Source organism: Primulina huaijiensis, chromosome 9 (genome assembly GCF_012295235.1).
Source record: "Primulina huaijiensis isolate GDHJ02 chromosome 9, ASM1229523v2, whole genome shotgun sequence".
Classification (NCBI taxonomy): Eukaryota; Viridiplantae; Streptophyta; class Magnoliopsida; order Lamiales; family Gesneriaceae; genus Primulina; species Primulina huaijiensis.
In genome coordinates this window covers 13779832-13796728 of record NC_133314.1, presented here as the reverse complement: position 1 = coordinate 13796728, position 16897 = coordinate 13779832, and the positions used below count along the sequence as shown (strand labels likewise).

The window sequence follows — 16897 nt, the reverse complement described above, 5'->3', positions numbered from 1 at the left end:
CCTGTGATACTATATGAAGATAATGCTGCATGTGTTGCTCAAATGAAAGAAGGATACATAAAAAGCGACAGAACTAAACATATTCCTCCTAAGTTCTTCGCATTCACCAAGGAGCTTGAGAAGAATAAATGTATTGATGTTCGTCACATTCAATCAAGTGAAAACTCATCAGATCTCTTCACAAAGGCACTTCCTACGACAATATTCAGAAAGCACATATATAATATTGGGATGCGCAATCTACGAAATTTGTGAAGAATTGTTCGTGTCAACATGAGGGGGAGTTTACGTGACTGCACTCTTTTTCCCTTACTATGGTTTTTATCCCAATGGGTTTTTCCTAGTAAGGTTTTTAACGAGGCAGTATAAAAACACGTAATGAAGACAATCATTATGATCATCATCACAAGGAGGAGTGTTGAAAAATTATTTAAAAATGTGAAAAATATTTGTGTTGAAAATGTGAATGTTGAATGTTGAAAATTAGGTGTTGAATATTGAAAATTAGTGTGTGATGATGTAGGTAATGATGTATTTTATTTTTGGATTATTTGTAAAAATTTTCTATAAATAGATCTCTCATTTGTGAAGAAAATCACAATTGAGTTGAGAGAAAATATTATAAAGTGTGTAGTGTGATAATTTTGAGAGTTTGAGATTTTTACTTTTTACCGTAAATTTTTACTTTTTCACAACAGTATTCATTTTAAATTTTTAAAAATAGATATATATATATATATATATATATCTTCAATCCGACGTCGTTTCATTTGCCAATGTACAATGGACTCCCTTTATCCAGTCCTCTGCCTTTACCAAAGCTCCACACCAAAACCATGGCGTTTGCGTTTCTCTCTCTGCGGCCCTTCCCACCACCATGGCCACCGCTCTCCTTCTCTCCTAAGCTCACATCCAACTCCATCAACCACCACATCCTCCTCCTTAAACCACCCGTTCTCTCCACCGTTTCCGCCATAGGCCCTGATGGCAAATACTACCCCACCTCATCTGACGATGACCCACCTGAAGCTGCTGAGGACTCCATGCACGGCATCAACAAGTTTCAGCAAATCCAACGCCAGGCGGCCCGTGCTCGCAAGGTTCAAGAAGAAGAGTTCAAAAAAGATCAGCCCATTTTCCTCAAAGCCCTTGAGGAGACAGAGGATAATCCCGCTTCTCTTAACAATGATTATTCTGGGGATGATCTTTTTGGGGAGATTGATAAGGCTATTGCGTTGAAACGCCAAGAATTTATCAAGAAGGGATTGATTAAGCCAGCCCCAAAGAAAGAGCCCGTGCCCGAAGTTGAGAGTGTGGATGAGTTGGAGCCGGAGGAAGTTGTTGATTTGGAGGAGATTAGTGAGCTTCAAGGGATGACCGAGGTTTCTGATGTTGAAAGCGTGGAGGAAAATGAGGAAAGTTTGGATTTTGAGGTGGGTGATGGTGACTTTTCGAGCAATTTATCTTCATTTGATATTGATTTGGATGATTTTGGAAAGACCAAGACTAGGATTGTTGAACCTAAGTTTAAGATGAGCTTAGCTGAACTGTTGGATTATAGTAAAGTTGTTCCTATATTGGTGTCTGGTGATTTGGAGGTGGAAATTAGTGGCATTTCACATGATTCTCGCCTTGTTGAGAGTGGAGATTTGTTTGTGTGTCGTGTCGGGAAGAAAACTGATGGGCATCTGTATTTGTCGGAAGCAGATAAGAGAGGTGCTGTCGCAGTTGTGGCGAGTAAGGAGATGGATATAGGGGAGACTTTGGGATGTAAGGCACTGGTAATGGTGGAGGATACAGATGCTGTATTAGCTAATTTAGCATCTTCTTTTTTCAGGTATCCTTCAAAGAGCATGTATGTCATTGGGATCACTGGGACAAATGGGAAGACAACAACTTCGTATTTGATCAAAGAGGTGTACGAGGCAATGGGATTGAGGACAGGAATGTTGAGCGTGGTGGCAAATTATGTTCATGGAGACAACAAGCTGGAGTCAACTAAAGCTACAATGGATTCAGTTTTGATCCAGAGGTTGATGGCGAAAATGTTACACAATGGCACAGAGGCACTGGTCATGGAGGCTTCTTCTCATGAACTGGCCCTGGGACGGTGTGATGAGGTTGACTTTGACATTGCAGTTTTCACTAACTTGACAAGGGACCATTTGGATTGTGATGGGACGTTGGAGGAGTACAGAGATGCCATGGCTAAGCTTTTTTCAAGGATGGTTGATCCAGAACGCCATCGCAAGATAGTAAATATTGATGATCCAAATGCAACTTTCTTTATCTCACAAGGGAATCCTGAGGTCCCGGTCATGACCTTTGCAATGGAGAATAAGAATGCTGATGTACATCCTCTAAAGTTTGAATTGTCTTTGTTTGAGACACAAGTTCTAGTTAATACACCTCAAGGTATATTGGAAATTTCGTCAGGGCTACTTGGAAGGCATAATATTTATAACATGCTTGCAGCTGTTTCTGTTGGGATTGCGGTTGGGGCTCCTTTGGAGGATATTGTACGAGGGATTGAAGAGGTTGATGCAGTGCCAGGCAGGTGTGAGTTGATAGATGAGGAACAGGCTTTTGGAGTGATTGTCGACCATGCACAAACTCCTGGTGCTTTGTCTAGACTTCTTGATTATGTTAGAGAACTTTCCCCTAGGCGAATTATAACCGGTATGCGATTCATAACCTTTTCACTCTCTAAAGATGTCTTTCAGTTGGAATGCATTGAAGTTTGTTGTTTCTCAGTAGTCTGGAAGTGTTTGTGGTCGATTTGCCATCATTTTTTCTTCAAACTCATATATCCTTTCTCAAGACAGTTTTGACCTGGTGCTAGTTAAGAAAGTTGAGTGGACAAAACATCAAATGAAGATTTTATGTTTTATTGTGAATGAAGGTCGAGGCCGAGGATTTGAAGAATTGGGCCAAGACAGGAAATAATGAAATATATTAAAGTGGAATGAGGTCAAAGCCTCCTTTATTAAAATTTTTTTGGTAGCATCTTTACCGGAGCCGCTACTAAACAGACTAATAAGCATGCATGATTAAAACTTAATATCAACAATTAAACAACGGAAACCAAATAACTTAATCATCTTACAACTCAAACGAAACAGATCAATAATATCAGTTTTAATCGTTAATACAACCATATCGAATTCATAACCCTGCACGAAAATACGAGAAACCAAATAAAAACCTCCACTAGATCACCACCAAAAAGCCAACTACTCTGTCTACTGTCTTGGCCGCCCAAACCGTCCAACTTAAGATTTGCCTCGTGGAATGAGGTGTTCAAGATAAAAACAAGGACGTGAGCGACAGTCGACCAGTACAAGAATGTACAAGTATACAAACCGATATGATGCATGTGAAATGCATTATGCTCGAATATCAAGGATCAAGTCAAGAATCTCATGCTCATTTTAGAGGGGCCTGAGTGTGTAGTCTCTGGTCCGCCATAAGCATGTTTTGGCTCCCACACTCATCATCAAGACGTGGACCTACAATGTCTAGGGTCATCAGAGCCCGCAGGTCCTGTCGGACATTGTAGCTCTCGATACCTAACCGTCCATAAAACAGAACATGGCTAAGCAGCCCAAACAAATGAGGTTTATCTCAAAAGATATCGGGCCTAACGTGATATGTCATGTATAATATGTCAAAACAGTAAAACAGGTATCGTGCAACAGATAAATATGTAGCATATAAGTGTGTATACTACGCTTGGATATCTCAGTCATTACATCACGTACATCACTAAAACAATCTGACAGAAAGTCTACTCGTCTGAACCTAAACAATGCCAACATACTGAAATCACTATAATGTCAGATCCAAATTACTAAACATGCTTCAAAGTTCTTCCTATTGATCCTTAAATCGTTATTTATGGCTTTAGGATTATACATGCATCCGTCGTTAGCTCGCTGTTGACGTCTCAATCGGCGTGTCCCGGGTCACCGACCCCTCCTTGCTTCGACATGAGGTTCGAAGCTTCTCGACACTAAACTGCCTTAGAAACTGGCTAAAAACCTATGGTATATGGCTAGAACTCGAGAGAAAGAAGCTAAGGGAAAGCGGTGTAAGAAACAAATGAAATCAACTTCTATTTATAGGCTTAGTCTAGACTATTTCAGAAAATGCGAACTCAATCTTATCTGTCACGTGTCATAATCTCATTCGTCTAGTTGGATTTATCGGAATAATGTAATCTGAAGTAGATTTGGTGGTCCATTTTAAATTCGGTGGATCTTAACATGTTGATCCTCAATTAATCTGTTCCTTAATAATGTTTAACTAATAACTCTTTAATCATGTTTTAATTAGTACTCCATTCAAATAAGGATTCGGGTCATTACATCCTCCCCTCTTTACAAATATTTCGTCCTCGAAATCAGAATTGAAGTACAAATGCAACTGAATAAGATACAACTCATGATTACAACGATACAACTCAAAACAAATACGGATACTCATAAGGCTCTCTAACTCCAAAGTTGCCTTTGCGGTACCTCGGCTTTGTCATTACACTAGAACAAATGAGATGGTATTGTTTCTGAGTTTTTTCTCTTTCCTACGCAGAATTATGAGCGGCTGCTCGACCTAATTCAAGTTGAACATCAGTCTGGTCAAGAACATGCGATTTATCTGCTACATACCTTCGTAGCAACGGTACATGAAAGACAATGTGAATGCTGGACAGAGATGGTGGTAAAGCCAATTGATATACCAAATTTCCAACACATTCCAAGATCTCGAAAGGTCCGATGAATCTTGGGTCTAATTTTCCCAAATCTCATCAGCCCGTGGAATTGTAAAACTTTAAGGAATATTTGCGTAATTCGCTTGAATATCTTGTGCAGTTTTAATTCTATTCTTGGTCAATTCCATTTGGTCAATGACTATACTTGTTGGCACACCATGATATTTAAGAATCTCTTGGATGTACTGTCTTGACATGCTATCGAAACTATATTCCCGACTGTACGAAATGAAATGTGCTTACTTTGTTAGTCGGTCGACAACTACCCAAATGACATCAAAATTCTTGGAAGACAACGACAAATAGGTGACAAAATACATTGTCACATGCTCCCACTTCCATTCAAGGATATGAAGATTCTGAAGTAATCTTTTTTTTCGTTGATGTTCAACTTTCACTTGCTGACAAACCAAACACTTCTTTACGAACTCGTAAACGCTTCTCTATATTTCCACCAAAACGTGGTCTTCAAATCCTTATACATTTTCATGTTTCAGGGTGGATCCTCAATTTACTCTTGCGGGCTTGAGATAAAATCTTGCCTCTCAAATAAAAATCCTTTGAAACTACGATTCTCCCTGACAGGCGACGGACACAAGGTTCCATGAGTTTGAAATGCGAAACCAGATGTGTTGTCTTCGTTAGCTAATTTTTTCACCTTTTAGGTCAGAAGATCGGCCTTTTCTTATTTTGGCATACAATGCAGGTTCAGATAAAATGATCGTTAATCGAATGTTTTCCATTCATTTCTTGTGACAGAAGTGAAATCCCAGAGATAAAACAATCTTGGATTACACTTGATATGGGACTTGTCTGAAGTGCAGATAATCTCACCCTGCGACTAAAACCGTCAGCTGTGATATTTGCTGAACCTAGATAGTACTTGATTTCGCTATCATAATTTTTAGAAATCTATCCATCTTCTTTGGCGCGTATATAACTCTGCTTGAGTGAAGATATACTTCAAGCTCTTGTGATCTCTAAACGCAGAGTTAATGTTGTTAAATCTTCAAAGCAAACACAATCGCTGCCAATTCTAGATTGTGAACTGGATAATTCTCTTCGTGCTTCTTCAATCGTCAATCACACGACCATTTTGGGTTAAAATACATCCAAGTCCTTGAATTGATGCATCGGTGTACACAATGTATCCTCCTTATCTAGATGGCAAAGCTAAAATTGGTGTAGTTGTCAAACGTTGGCGCAGTTCATTGAAACTATTTTCACAATCCTGTGTCAACTCGAACTGTACATTTTTACACGTAAGTTGTGTCAATGGCTTGGCAATCTGAGAAAATCCCCAGATGAATGTCTAGTAATAACCTGACAAATCTAGAAAACTTTTTATTTCTTGAGCTAATTTCGGTTGTGCCGAACTCAACACTGCTTCGATCTTGTTAGGATCCACTGATATCCCATATTTGGATATGACTTGTCCTAGGAAGACAACTCTGTCAAGCCAAAACTCGCGCTTGCTCAACTTAGCATACAGTTGGTGATTCCTCAATGTTAGCAACACAATACGTAAATGTTGTGCATGCTCTTTAAGACTACGAAAGTATATCAGTCTGTCGTCAATAGAGACAATGACGAACTTGTCAGAATACTCGGTTCATCAAATACATAAACACTACGGGAGCATTCGTCAATTCAAACGGCATCACTAAAAAGTCGTGATACCCATACCTTTTAAGAAACGTAGTCTTAGGAATAGCACGCTGATGAACTCGAAGATGATGATATCCAGACCATAAATCGATCTTCGAGTACATTGAAGTCCCTGGTAGTTTATCAAACAAGTCATCTGTTCGTGGTAACGGGTATTTATTCTTTACTGTAACTCGGTTCAACTGCTGATAATCTATGCAAAGCCGCGTATGCCCATCCTTCTTCTTAACAAACAATACCGGTGCTACCCAAGGAGAAACAATGGGTCAAATGTACCCCTTGTCAAGAAGATCTTGTAACTGTTGCTTCAACTCTTTTATCTCCGATGGTGACAATCTTTAAACCGCTCTGGAGATTGGTGCGGTTCCAGGTACCTATTCGATTGGTGCGGTTCTAGGTACCAATTCAATCTCTCATTCCACTTCTCTCTCCGAAAGAAATCCAGGAATTTGATCTCGGAAAACATCAGGAAATTCATCGACAACTAGAATGTTGTTCACGTCGATTACATCCTTCGATACGTCTACGGCATAAATGAAGTTTCCCTCCCCCCTTTCGCTAAAGCCCGATGTGCCCTTACAGCAGACACTACTGGCAATGGAGGTCAAGCTCTCACACCGTAGAAGAACCAAGAAAGAGGATAACAATCTACGGTTGCTCTATACTTAGTCAATAGGTCGATTCCCATAAATACAATCGAAATCTTCCATGACCAATATCATCAAATGACGGACATGTATTTTCCTTTAAACTCTAACAAGCAGTCTACGACTAGTTGCTTAGCTAAAACCTCTTGTCGCATAGGTGCAGACACCGACATTAAAACATCTAATGACACATAGGGTAGTTTATACTTCTTAACAAACCTTGATGGTATGAATGAATGCGATGTCTCATTGTCAATTAATATATAAAAGGAAATTACCTGCAATGAATCTCTCGTTTTCCTCCTCAGCTTGCTCTTAGTTTAGGGTAAACACTTGCCCCTGGACTCGTGGGCGTTGTTGAGATCCTTGTGATGTCCTTCCACGACGGAAACCTCCTGCTGCACATTGACGTCAGACTGTTTTCCACTGTGAGACATTACCATAGAGCATGCCTCCACTTTGATCCTCCAAGTTAGGGCAATCTCTCTTCATGTGACCAAACCACTATAATTGAAACAAACACCTGTCACCTTTTGACATTTCTCCGTCTGGTGGTTGCCTCTGCAGTGGCCACATTGCAGCTTCTTCCTACCAAAACTGTGCACTCCTCCAGAACCGGAAGAAAAAGATACAGACTTAATAAAAGACTGACCTTCGGTCCCAACAAACTAGAACTCTTGCTAGCTTGCATAGCCTTCCTCCTAACAATACTGATCTGGCTTGATGACAACGCTTCACTAATCCTTCATACGAAGTCGGATCCTCACCGAAAAAAACTCGATAAAAAATCTCCTTGTTCAAACCATTCAGAAAATGCGAATATGTTGCTGCAAAATATTCGCTGATGCGACGAGCATACGGCAACAGAACCGTAAAATGCTTCTGGTAGTCCTCAATGCTCAAATCTCCTTGTTCAATGGTCAATAGTTCCATCTCCTTCGCTTGATAAAGAGCTGCCGGGAAGTGATGATTGATGAAGACCGTTGGGAATACGCCCATGATGCTGTACTTGAATGGCAGAAAATGATTTCCACCATTTCCGAGCTTTTCCTCCGATCATGAAATTGGATACCTCCATCTTCTCATCCTCGTCATAGTGCAGCACTCGAAAACACTGCTTCATGATAACGACCCAAGCTTCATCAAAATCAACATTCTCATCTCCTGTCAATGGTAGAGGTCCAATCTTCATGAAATCCATAATGTTGACACGGTTCTTTCGTCTCATTTCATCGTGGTCTTGGTGACGCCTTCCGTCAAGATCTCTACGACAATGTTATCGGTCTGCCTCATCGTCACCATAACAGCCATGTCTCACACTTCCGTTACTGCTTATTTCTCCTGACATCTGAAAGGAAACCAAAATCAATCTCTAAATTCTCGAAACGGAATTACTAATGTCCGAAAAATCTTTGCATGCTTTGGTACCACTAAATGTAGCGCCCTTACCCGAGCCACTACTAAACAGACTAATAAGCATGCATGATTAAAACTTAATAACAACAATTACGTAGCGGAAACCAAATAACTTAACTACCCAAACGAAAACAAAACAATAATCTCGGTCTTATTCGTTAATACAATCATATCGAATTCATAATCCTGCACGAGAATATGAGAAACCAAATAAAAACTCTACTGGATCACCATCGAAAACCTAACTGCCTTGGCCGTCTGAACTGTCCAACCTAAGACCTGCCCCGTGGAATGGGGTGTCCAAGATGAAAACAAGGACATGAACAACAATCGCCCAATACGAGAATGTACGATCGATTTAATGCATGTGAAATGCATTATGCTCGGATATCAATGATCAAGTTAAGAATCTAATGCTCAGTCTAGAGGCGCCTGAGTGTGTCATCTCTGATCTGTCATAGACATGTATTGGCTCTCATGCTCATCATCAAGACGTAGACGTCCAAAGTCATCAGAGTCTGTGGTCCCGTTGAACACTGTAAACCTCGATACCCAACCGTCCACTAAACATGAAAGGGCTGAGCTACCCAAACGAACGAGGTATATCTCAAAAGATATCAGGCCATACGTGATGTCGTTCATAGTATGTCAAAGTAGTATAACATTTATCATGCAATAGATAAATATGCAGCATATAAGTATGTATACTATGTTTGGATATCTCATTAAGTACATCGCGTATCTCACTAAAACAATCTGACAACAAGATCAACATACTGAAATCACTATCATGTCAGATCCAGAATTTGTAAACGTGCTTCAAAGTTTTTTCTATTGATTTTTAAATCACTATTTGAGGCTTTAGGATTATACCTGTGTCCATCGTCAGTCCGCTGACGACGTCTCGATCTGCGTGTCCCGCATCACCGACCCCTCTTTGAGTCGAAGCTTTCCGACACTAAACTGCCTTAGAAACTGGCTGAAAACCTAAGGTATATGGATAGAACTCGAGAGAGAAGCTGAGGGAAAACAGTGTAGGAAACAAATGAAATCAGCTTCAATTTATTGGCTGCATCCGGACTAGTTCATATAATCTGAGCTCATTTTTTTCTGTCACGCGTCGTAATTGAATTAGATTTGGTAGTCCATTTTAAATTTGGTGAATCTCAATATGTTAATCCTCAGTTAATCAATTTTTTAATAATGTCGAATTAACAATTCTTTAAATATGTATTAATTACTACTTCATTCATATAAGGATTATGTTCATTACATTGTCACTAGGAGGGTCCTAAAAAAGGAGTGGATAGGCTTTATGCATGTAGCAGAGGAATAAACAGAGTTTGTTATTTTTCGGTATTCAGCTTCTGCGTGATTGTAGTTGACATTTCTAGGGAAATAATAGAAATATATTCTTTTATGGATATCTTTTTTCCCCCTAGGGGGCATTATCCATATTTTGTTCTTAATTTGAAAGTTTGGTTCTGCGATGATATCGAAGGCAATTAAAATGCATTCGATGTTGATTAAGTTGATTCTGTGGTTTAGGCTTACAAGAACTACGGGTTATTGCTATGAACATTAATTTAGATTGGAGCAAGTAGGACTTTCAAGATTATGCTTCATGAGATCCTCTATCTTTTTAAGTAAGCACTGAACTTTAGAATCAACCTCAAAACTAATATTAAACGTTTTTTTTTTACGAATCCCCAGCTTCTGCTGAATTTTGTCCTAGAATTTGTGTTCCCTCCGTATCTTACTAAGACAGACGTGAGTTATGTTCTTAAAATAATTCAACATCGAAAGCTTGCAAGTGCAGACTGATTGATTGCAATTTGCATTTTCACTTGGTTTGCACATAACTCTTGGATTCCAATTTGATGGGAGCTTTCCATTTAAAACTCTATTTGCTAACAATTCTCTTCATGTTGTCTGGAACATTAATATTAGGATGTGGTCTCATAGGCTCTTTTGAAACATGAAAGTGAATCCTCAATCATTGTTGTTTATAACTGCAGTTTCTATGGAGTTCATTCTTCTTTTGGAACGTTTGTATTAGAATGTGATCTCATAGTCTCTTTTGAAACATGCAAGCAAATCCTCAATCATTGCCGATTTGTTAACAGCAGTTTCTGTGGAGTCTTCTTATCTTCTTTTGTCTGACCCAGTCTTTATTATGGTTTCTCAAGTTTTTGGTTGTCCTGGCGAGACTGACAGAGGTAAAAGGCCAATGATGACAAAGATCGCAACAGATAAAAGTGATATTACTATTTTGACATCAGACAATCCAAAAAATGAAGATCCTTGTAAGTGTATCTCTGATATATTCATCTACTGGTTCCAAGATCTAGTTACAACCTTTATTTTCTCATTCTGTGGTATTTTTTCTATTGAATTTTTCTTTTGTACTCTGCGCAAGAACGCAAGTTTGTTCACAAACTGAAATGTTTCTTAAATAATTTGTTCAAATTTTCGAATGAAAGTTGAATTTATTTAGGACAATGTATTCATTATAGGACATCTCCTTTTGTGTAGCTTCATCCTAGGGGAAAAAGTAAATAAATATGTAAACAACTTTGTGGACAATGGGCTAATGCCACATATCTGAACAGGAACTTATTTCTTCACATAAAATGTGAAGTGTTTGGCATCGCTCATTTGTTTTAAGTGACTATTATCCATTAGTTGATGTAAATTTTATTATCCATTAGCCGATGTAAATTTTATTATCCATTAGTTGATGCAAATTCTTTAACACCTTTAGACAAAAATTCACCTCTCCCTTATTCATTCGGAAGATTCTCACTCCCAACTCACTCGATAGATTATAGGAGAAGAAATTTTTTTGTAGCCAGACAACTGATAAATATATTGTTTTTGTCACATCTCTTTTACCGTTTGTGTAAAAGTTTTTCTTTCACGATAACTGGTTTAATTTCATATCAGTGGACATCTTGGATGACATGCTGGCCGGTGTAGGCTGGACAATGCAAGATTACTTGAAATATGGAGAAAATGATTATTATCCACCTCTTCCTAATGGCCATAGACTGTTTCTACATGATATTAGACTAGTAGCTGTACGATGTGCTGTTGCAATGGGCGAGGAAGGCGATATGGTGGTACGTTTAAGTGCATTATGTTCGTTCCACTTACTGTTTCATATTTTATGCGTGCATATTCTTTTGTGAAAAGAAAATGTAAGCCTGATATCCATGTCTTAGATGAAAGCCTGGGAAAAAAATGTGGTGCAGAGATTAGCCCTCTTGATTTATTTAGAAAGTTTAGCTTATTAATATTGTATTAGGCATACTCGTTCTTGCCAATCCTCCATTCATTATGATTTTTCCTGTGCAGGTGGTTGCTGGTAAAGGCCACGAAACATATCAGATACAAGGTTCAAAGAAGGACTTCTTTGATGATAGGGAGGAATGCCGGGAGGCATTGCAGTATGTTGACGAGCTTCACCGAGCTGGAATTGATACAAGTGAATTCCCATGGAGGTATGTTGTATACATCAAATGCTGCCTGCACATTTTGTGAATGTTACTCTTCTTATAGGACAACGTGTTTCACTTCCTACTCATAAATCAAGAAGAAAGAAACAAAAATGCAATAGATTATAACGATATAGCATTTGAATATGGCAACATGCGATTTGAAATAGTGTCAATATGAAAGATCAAGTGCCGAATGCGTGTTACTGTGTGTCTGCTGCTGCCACAGGTTACCCGAGAGCCATTAGTCATCTATCCCTCAATTGTTCGGACCAGATGATGACAGAGAGCTATAATGGCAGACTAGCATGAAACCAATGCGCTTCCAGAAAAGACCACGTTTGTTAGAACAGCCTTGTTTTGTGAAAATTTGAGCAAAACCTCAATCTAAAATGGGGCCTTTTCACTTTCAGGTATGCAGTGGATATCACTATCTTATTTTCCTGAATTTCTCGGTGTACTTTCTATGCTTAGGTTATTTTTCTCTTTCTTTTACTTTTCAGCCGTCGAAACCTTTGAGATTGTGCATACCATCTTGCAGTACCCTAGAAAATGTAGGCTTATGCCTTTTTATCTATTTTTCGCAGATGTGTGTTGCTGTAAATCTTGTATCTCGCTCAGCCTTGGACCGGGATTTGCCAAATTTTTGTGGGAATGTGTATCATTTATGTTAATGTGAATTGGTGGTGGTCCATCAGCTAAGCATTTTCATAAATTTTTGATCTAATGATGTTTTTAAGGGCTATAGATCAAAGATAAAGCTCAATGTAAATGGTGCGTGTCTTTGAGTCGAACTGTGATCTCTCTCATCATGTGTTCTTGGCACATCTCATCTATCAGTAAGTCTTAATGGCAAAAATTTCATAATCAGGATGGCAGAAAGAGTTTTGTCTGAACTTGTAAATTGTTAGTCAATTACTTTAGGCCTTTAACATATTGATGACATGATGACCAGCAGAAATCTTGTTTATGAATACCACACAAACGTAAATAAATTGTTCCAATTTTTTATATAGATCAACATCATCAAGAAAACGCGAGGTGGTTTGTCTTTCTTTATAGCATATAATCAATGTCCAAGTCCAACTACTCTAACCGAAGAAAGAATCTTTTATCCAATTCTTTTGGTTGTCGCCATTAAGTTCGGAAATGTGACAATGTGTATCAAAGAAATTCACTCGATTGTACTATTGCATAAAATTAAACATTTTTATTTGTTAAATTAAAAATATTTGGGCAAATATTAGTTTTACCAAATGTAAATCATTTTATGAGAAATTTAGCGAAATAAATTTTGTATGTGGATAAAGTTTTATTACGATTATATTCAACTACAATTTTATAGTAAAATTATCAAATTGGGTAAATTAAGATAAATCAATTTCGATAATTTATCAAAATTATAAATATAAGGGTAAAATTTATTATATTTATATAACTTATATTACAGTAAATATGTGTGATGTGATATCAATCCACTTGATATATAATTTTAAATAAATTAAGAGTAGTCCATAACTAATAAAATTATAGGTTCCACTATACATTTGTTTTCAAACTTTTGGTTTTACCAGATGATTAACAAATTATATAATAACACAACTATTAAGATAGGTTAGAAATTTTATAAAAGGGTTTTTTATACTTGGGTTAACCAGCTATGAAACTATTTTTTATATAAGTTGATCAGTCGAGTAACTTTGCTATAAAGTGAGAAAATAACTCTGTTTCTCACGAAACTTGTGGGGCATGCCAGGCACATAATCGTGCCAAATATGAAATGATCCGACTTCTTTGTCAAACATTGTGTGTCCCAATTCGACCGTTAGTTCTAATTCACTCGGTATGACTTCAAAGCAAAAAATATAAACTGATGAATATAATGAAAATGTAGAGAAAATCCATGAACAACATCAAATTTAGTTACGTTGTTATGAACATGAATGACATTTTTACAATAAATTTGGAGGAATATGCCAAAATCTAAAGAAACTAGGATGCTGAAAATTGGAAAATATGTAGATAAAATATAGAAAGGAATTGAAGAAGTTTTGCTGCTGCTTTGTTGGATATTTGTCATGCCCCTATTCTGATTCTTCTTTCTGTTTTTGTTACACTCCACTGAACAGTTCCAGCCACATTCCACGATCATCCATGATGTGTCGTGGATCAACTCCTCCATCGTGCTTTTTCTCATACCAACTAAATCTCTCCTGGACTTAGCAACATTTGGGCCTTCATGTCTAATGAGATTTACTAGATTTTAGGTGTGACAAATGCCTCCGTAGCCAAGTTGGCCCATGGGCCAATTTGGCTATGTTTAGTAATTCAAATATATTGTATTGGCTCATTTACATGTTGGCCCAAACACATAATACGACATATATGAGGAAAAGGAGGAGGAGAAGAAAGAAAAGAAAGCAGTGTAGTTCACAACATCATGCTTCCCAAACTTCTTCCTTGTCTTCTTTCCCCAAAATCCTCCAATTCTTCACTACTTTCACAACCGATCCTCCTTCACTTTGAGACAACTACTCAACCACTCACGGAGATCCCATGTCCCATATCACCGCTGATTACATCGCCTTTGTGATGCCATCCAAGTTTCTGAAAATTGCCGTCATCAACCTCCTTTACATCATGCCACACCTTCTCAAGGTAGGTATATTTCATCATTTTTCTCAATCCTCCATCACAAAAACATTGTGGAATGTCACATTTCATGCTGTACTCAAGGTATTTGTAAATATGTTTGAATGAGTTTTTGATAAGTAACACCTTGCAACACCCGCTGCTTGCACCTCAATAGAGAGGTTCCCTTGGTGTGCATATTCAGATCTTGGCCTATAGCTGGTGCAACTTCTGTAATCTTCATATTGAGAACACAACTACACGAGTTGCTCTTCCTTTATGCAAATCATTAGTTAGCAATGTATAAAGTAGCTCTGATTGAGATGACAGAGTCTGGTCGATTTCGAAAGATGGAAATGGGGTATGTATAAATCACCCAACTTTCATTCTCTTGGTCATCTTCCATCCTACTTAGTAGATGCTTTTCTTCACTTTGTTATGTTACATTATTATTTGAGCATTCATAGTTTTGTTGATCAACACTCCATTATTTATCACTTGGTCCCATTTATTTTGCAGGAACATAGTTGGAAAAATCGAGGATTTATCTCAAAATCAATGCAAGCAGTACCTTAAATACCAACGGAGATGGGAAATCTTGCCTCTTGGGAGTGCCGACGACTAATCTAAAATAAATTTCCAAGCTTGGATGAATATCTTTGCAACTGACTAAGTATATCTGTATGGAATGTCATACACATTGAAAGGAAATAAAACACGCAGCCTAAGAATAGTAGTTGTACTTTTTTGCACTTGTCTGCCGTAGTTTGACAAGTGTCTTTATGAATTGTAAACTTGAAAAAATGACTTCAAAGCCAAACTTCGTTCTTCGAAACGTATTGTTAACATTATACCTTCTGCTTGGGACTTGTTTACAAGTATTTGTATTTTCGACATATCACATTTACAGGGGAAACTCTATCCAAATTTTTGTAAAAACGGCCAAATAGCTTGTTTTCTTCGACATCGACGCAAACATTATTGATCAACACTACTTGTTATTATCCAACAGGTAGAAAATAATTTCCAAACGATCCTCGATGCTTCAAGATATGCAATAAACATGCTCCCCTTGGTCATCAATTGGCCAAATAACACAACAAATATTCCTCCCCAAAATTTATTAACTACAGCATATTCCATGAGCAATTATTTTTGTGTATTCACAAATGCTCCGACATTATTTACAAACAATTCAAAAGAAAAAAAATGACTTAAAAGCCTATTCTTCACATATTTACAGTGATAAAATCCACCAAAGTGGCCATCTGGCCTACTTTATACTATACTTCCAGTTTGTTCCAGCTTCAAGAAGTATCTGTCTCTTGTACTCCTACCCAACTATTGGGATAGTAATGTTTCAAGTACTTGTCATTGATGCACCTCCTGTGTGGCTCTCCATCTAGACTTGCCAACCAATATGTGTTTCCATCCAACACTCGATGAACTTTGAATGGTCCTTCCCAATTGGGTGACCATTTACCGAATTTCCTATCTTTCGATCCGAGGGTTAGAATTACTTTCCAGACTACGTCTCCCTCCTCGAATACTTTCTTATTCACACGCTTATTGTAACCTCTAGCCACTTTGAATTTCTTAAGCATCAAAGCATTATACGTTTGCATTCTCAACTCATCCAAATCTTCAAGTTCCATAATCATCGCCGCCGTGTAAAGCTCTGGCTCCAACTCATTTTGCTTCATCACACTCAAAGAAGGAATCACCACTTCCATAGACAACACTGCATCATGTCTGTAAGTCAAGGTGAAAGGGCTTAGACCAGTAGCACTTCTCTTCGATGTTCGATAAGCCCACAAAGTTTCTGATAGCAACCAGTGCCAATCTCATGGGTTATCCTCCATCATTTTTTTCAACATCTTAATCAATACTTTGTTTGAAGCTTCAGCTTGACCGTTGGATTGGGGATAGTGAAGTGAAGACTTAATTAACTGGATTCTGTATTTCTCAGCGAACTCCTTCATTTCTAATCCTACAAACATAGTTCCCAAGTATGTTGTGATCGGTTGCGGGATTCCAAATTTGTGAATATTATGCTCCTTCACAAACATAATAACATCTTTCTGCTCTACTTTTTTCATGGGGAGGGCTTCGACCCACTTGGTGAAGAAATCAGTAGCCACAATTATAAAGGAATGCCCTTTAGATGAATGGGGATAGATTTTATCTATCAAATCCATGCCCCCCCCCTGAAATGGTCACGGCTTTATGACGGCGTGCATTTCATCAGCTGGTATCCTCTGAAAATA

General features: G+C 38.0%; 1 protein-coding gene across 3 annotated transcripts; it reads left to right on the top strand.

Annotated features, from left to right (window-relative positions):
• Positions 1-782: 782 nt before the first annotated feature.
• On the top strand, positions 783-12765 carry LOC140984336 (UDP-N-acetylmuramoyl-L-alanyl-D-glutamate--2,6-diaminopimelate ligase MurE homolog, chloroplastic). Of its 3 annotated transcripts, XM_073451659.1 has the most exons (6): positions 783-2679; positions 10692-10808; positions 11449-11624; positions 11860-12005; positions 12229-12412; positions 12587-12765. In XM_073451659.1, the coding sequence occupies exons 1-5, from the start codon at positions 837-839 to the stop codon at positions 12245-12247; spliced, it is 2301 nt and encodes a 766-aa protein (XP_073307760.1). In that variant the 5' UTR covers positions 783-836; the 3' UTR covers positions 12248-12412; positions 12587-12765. The 3 variants fall into 3 exon arrangements, with proteins under 3 accessions (XP_073307760.1, XP_073307761.1, XP_073307762.1); XM_073451660.1 differs by lacking the exons at positions 10692-10808; positions 11449-11624; positions 11860-12005; positions 12229-12412; positions 12587-12765 and adding an exon at positions 8964-9196; XM_073451661.1 differs by lacking the exons at positions 10692-10808; positions 11449-11624; positions 11860-12005; positions 12229-12412; positions 12587-12765 and adding an exon at positions 4591-4806.
• The last annotated feature ends 4132 nt before the right edge of the window (positions 12766-16897 follow it).

Bases quoted from the DNA above. Each gene is read 5' to 3' on its own strand.
- LOC140984336 (XM_073451659.1), top strand. From the start codon at position 837: ATGGCGTTTGCGTTTCTCTCTCTGCGGCCCTTCCCACCACCATGGCCA. The intron at 2,680-10,691 runs GTATGCGATTCA...TGGTTTCTCAAG, and splicing joins CCCTAGGCGAATTATAACCG to TTTTTGGTTGTCCTGGCGAG. The intron at 10,809-11,448 runs GTAAGTGTATCT...ATTTCATATCAG, and splicing joins TCCAAAAAATGAAGATCCTT to TGGACATCTTGGATGACATG.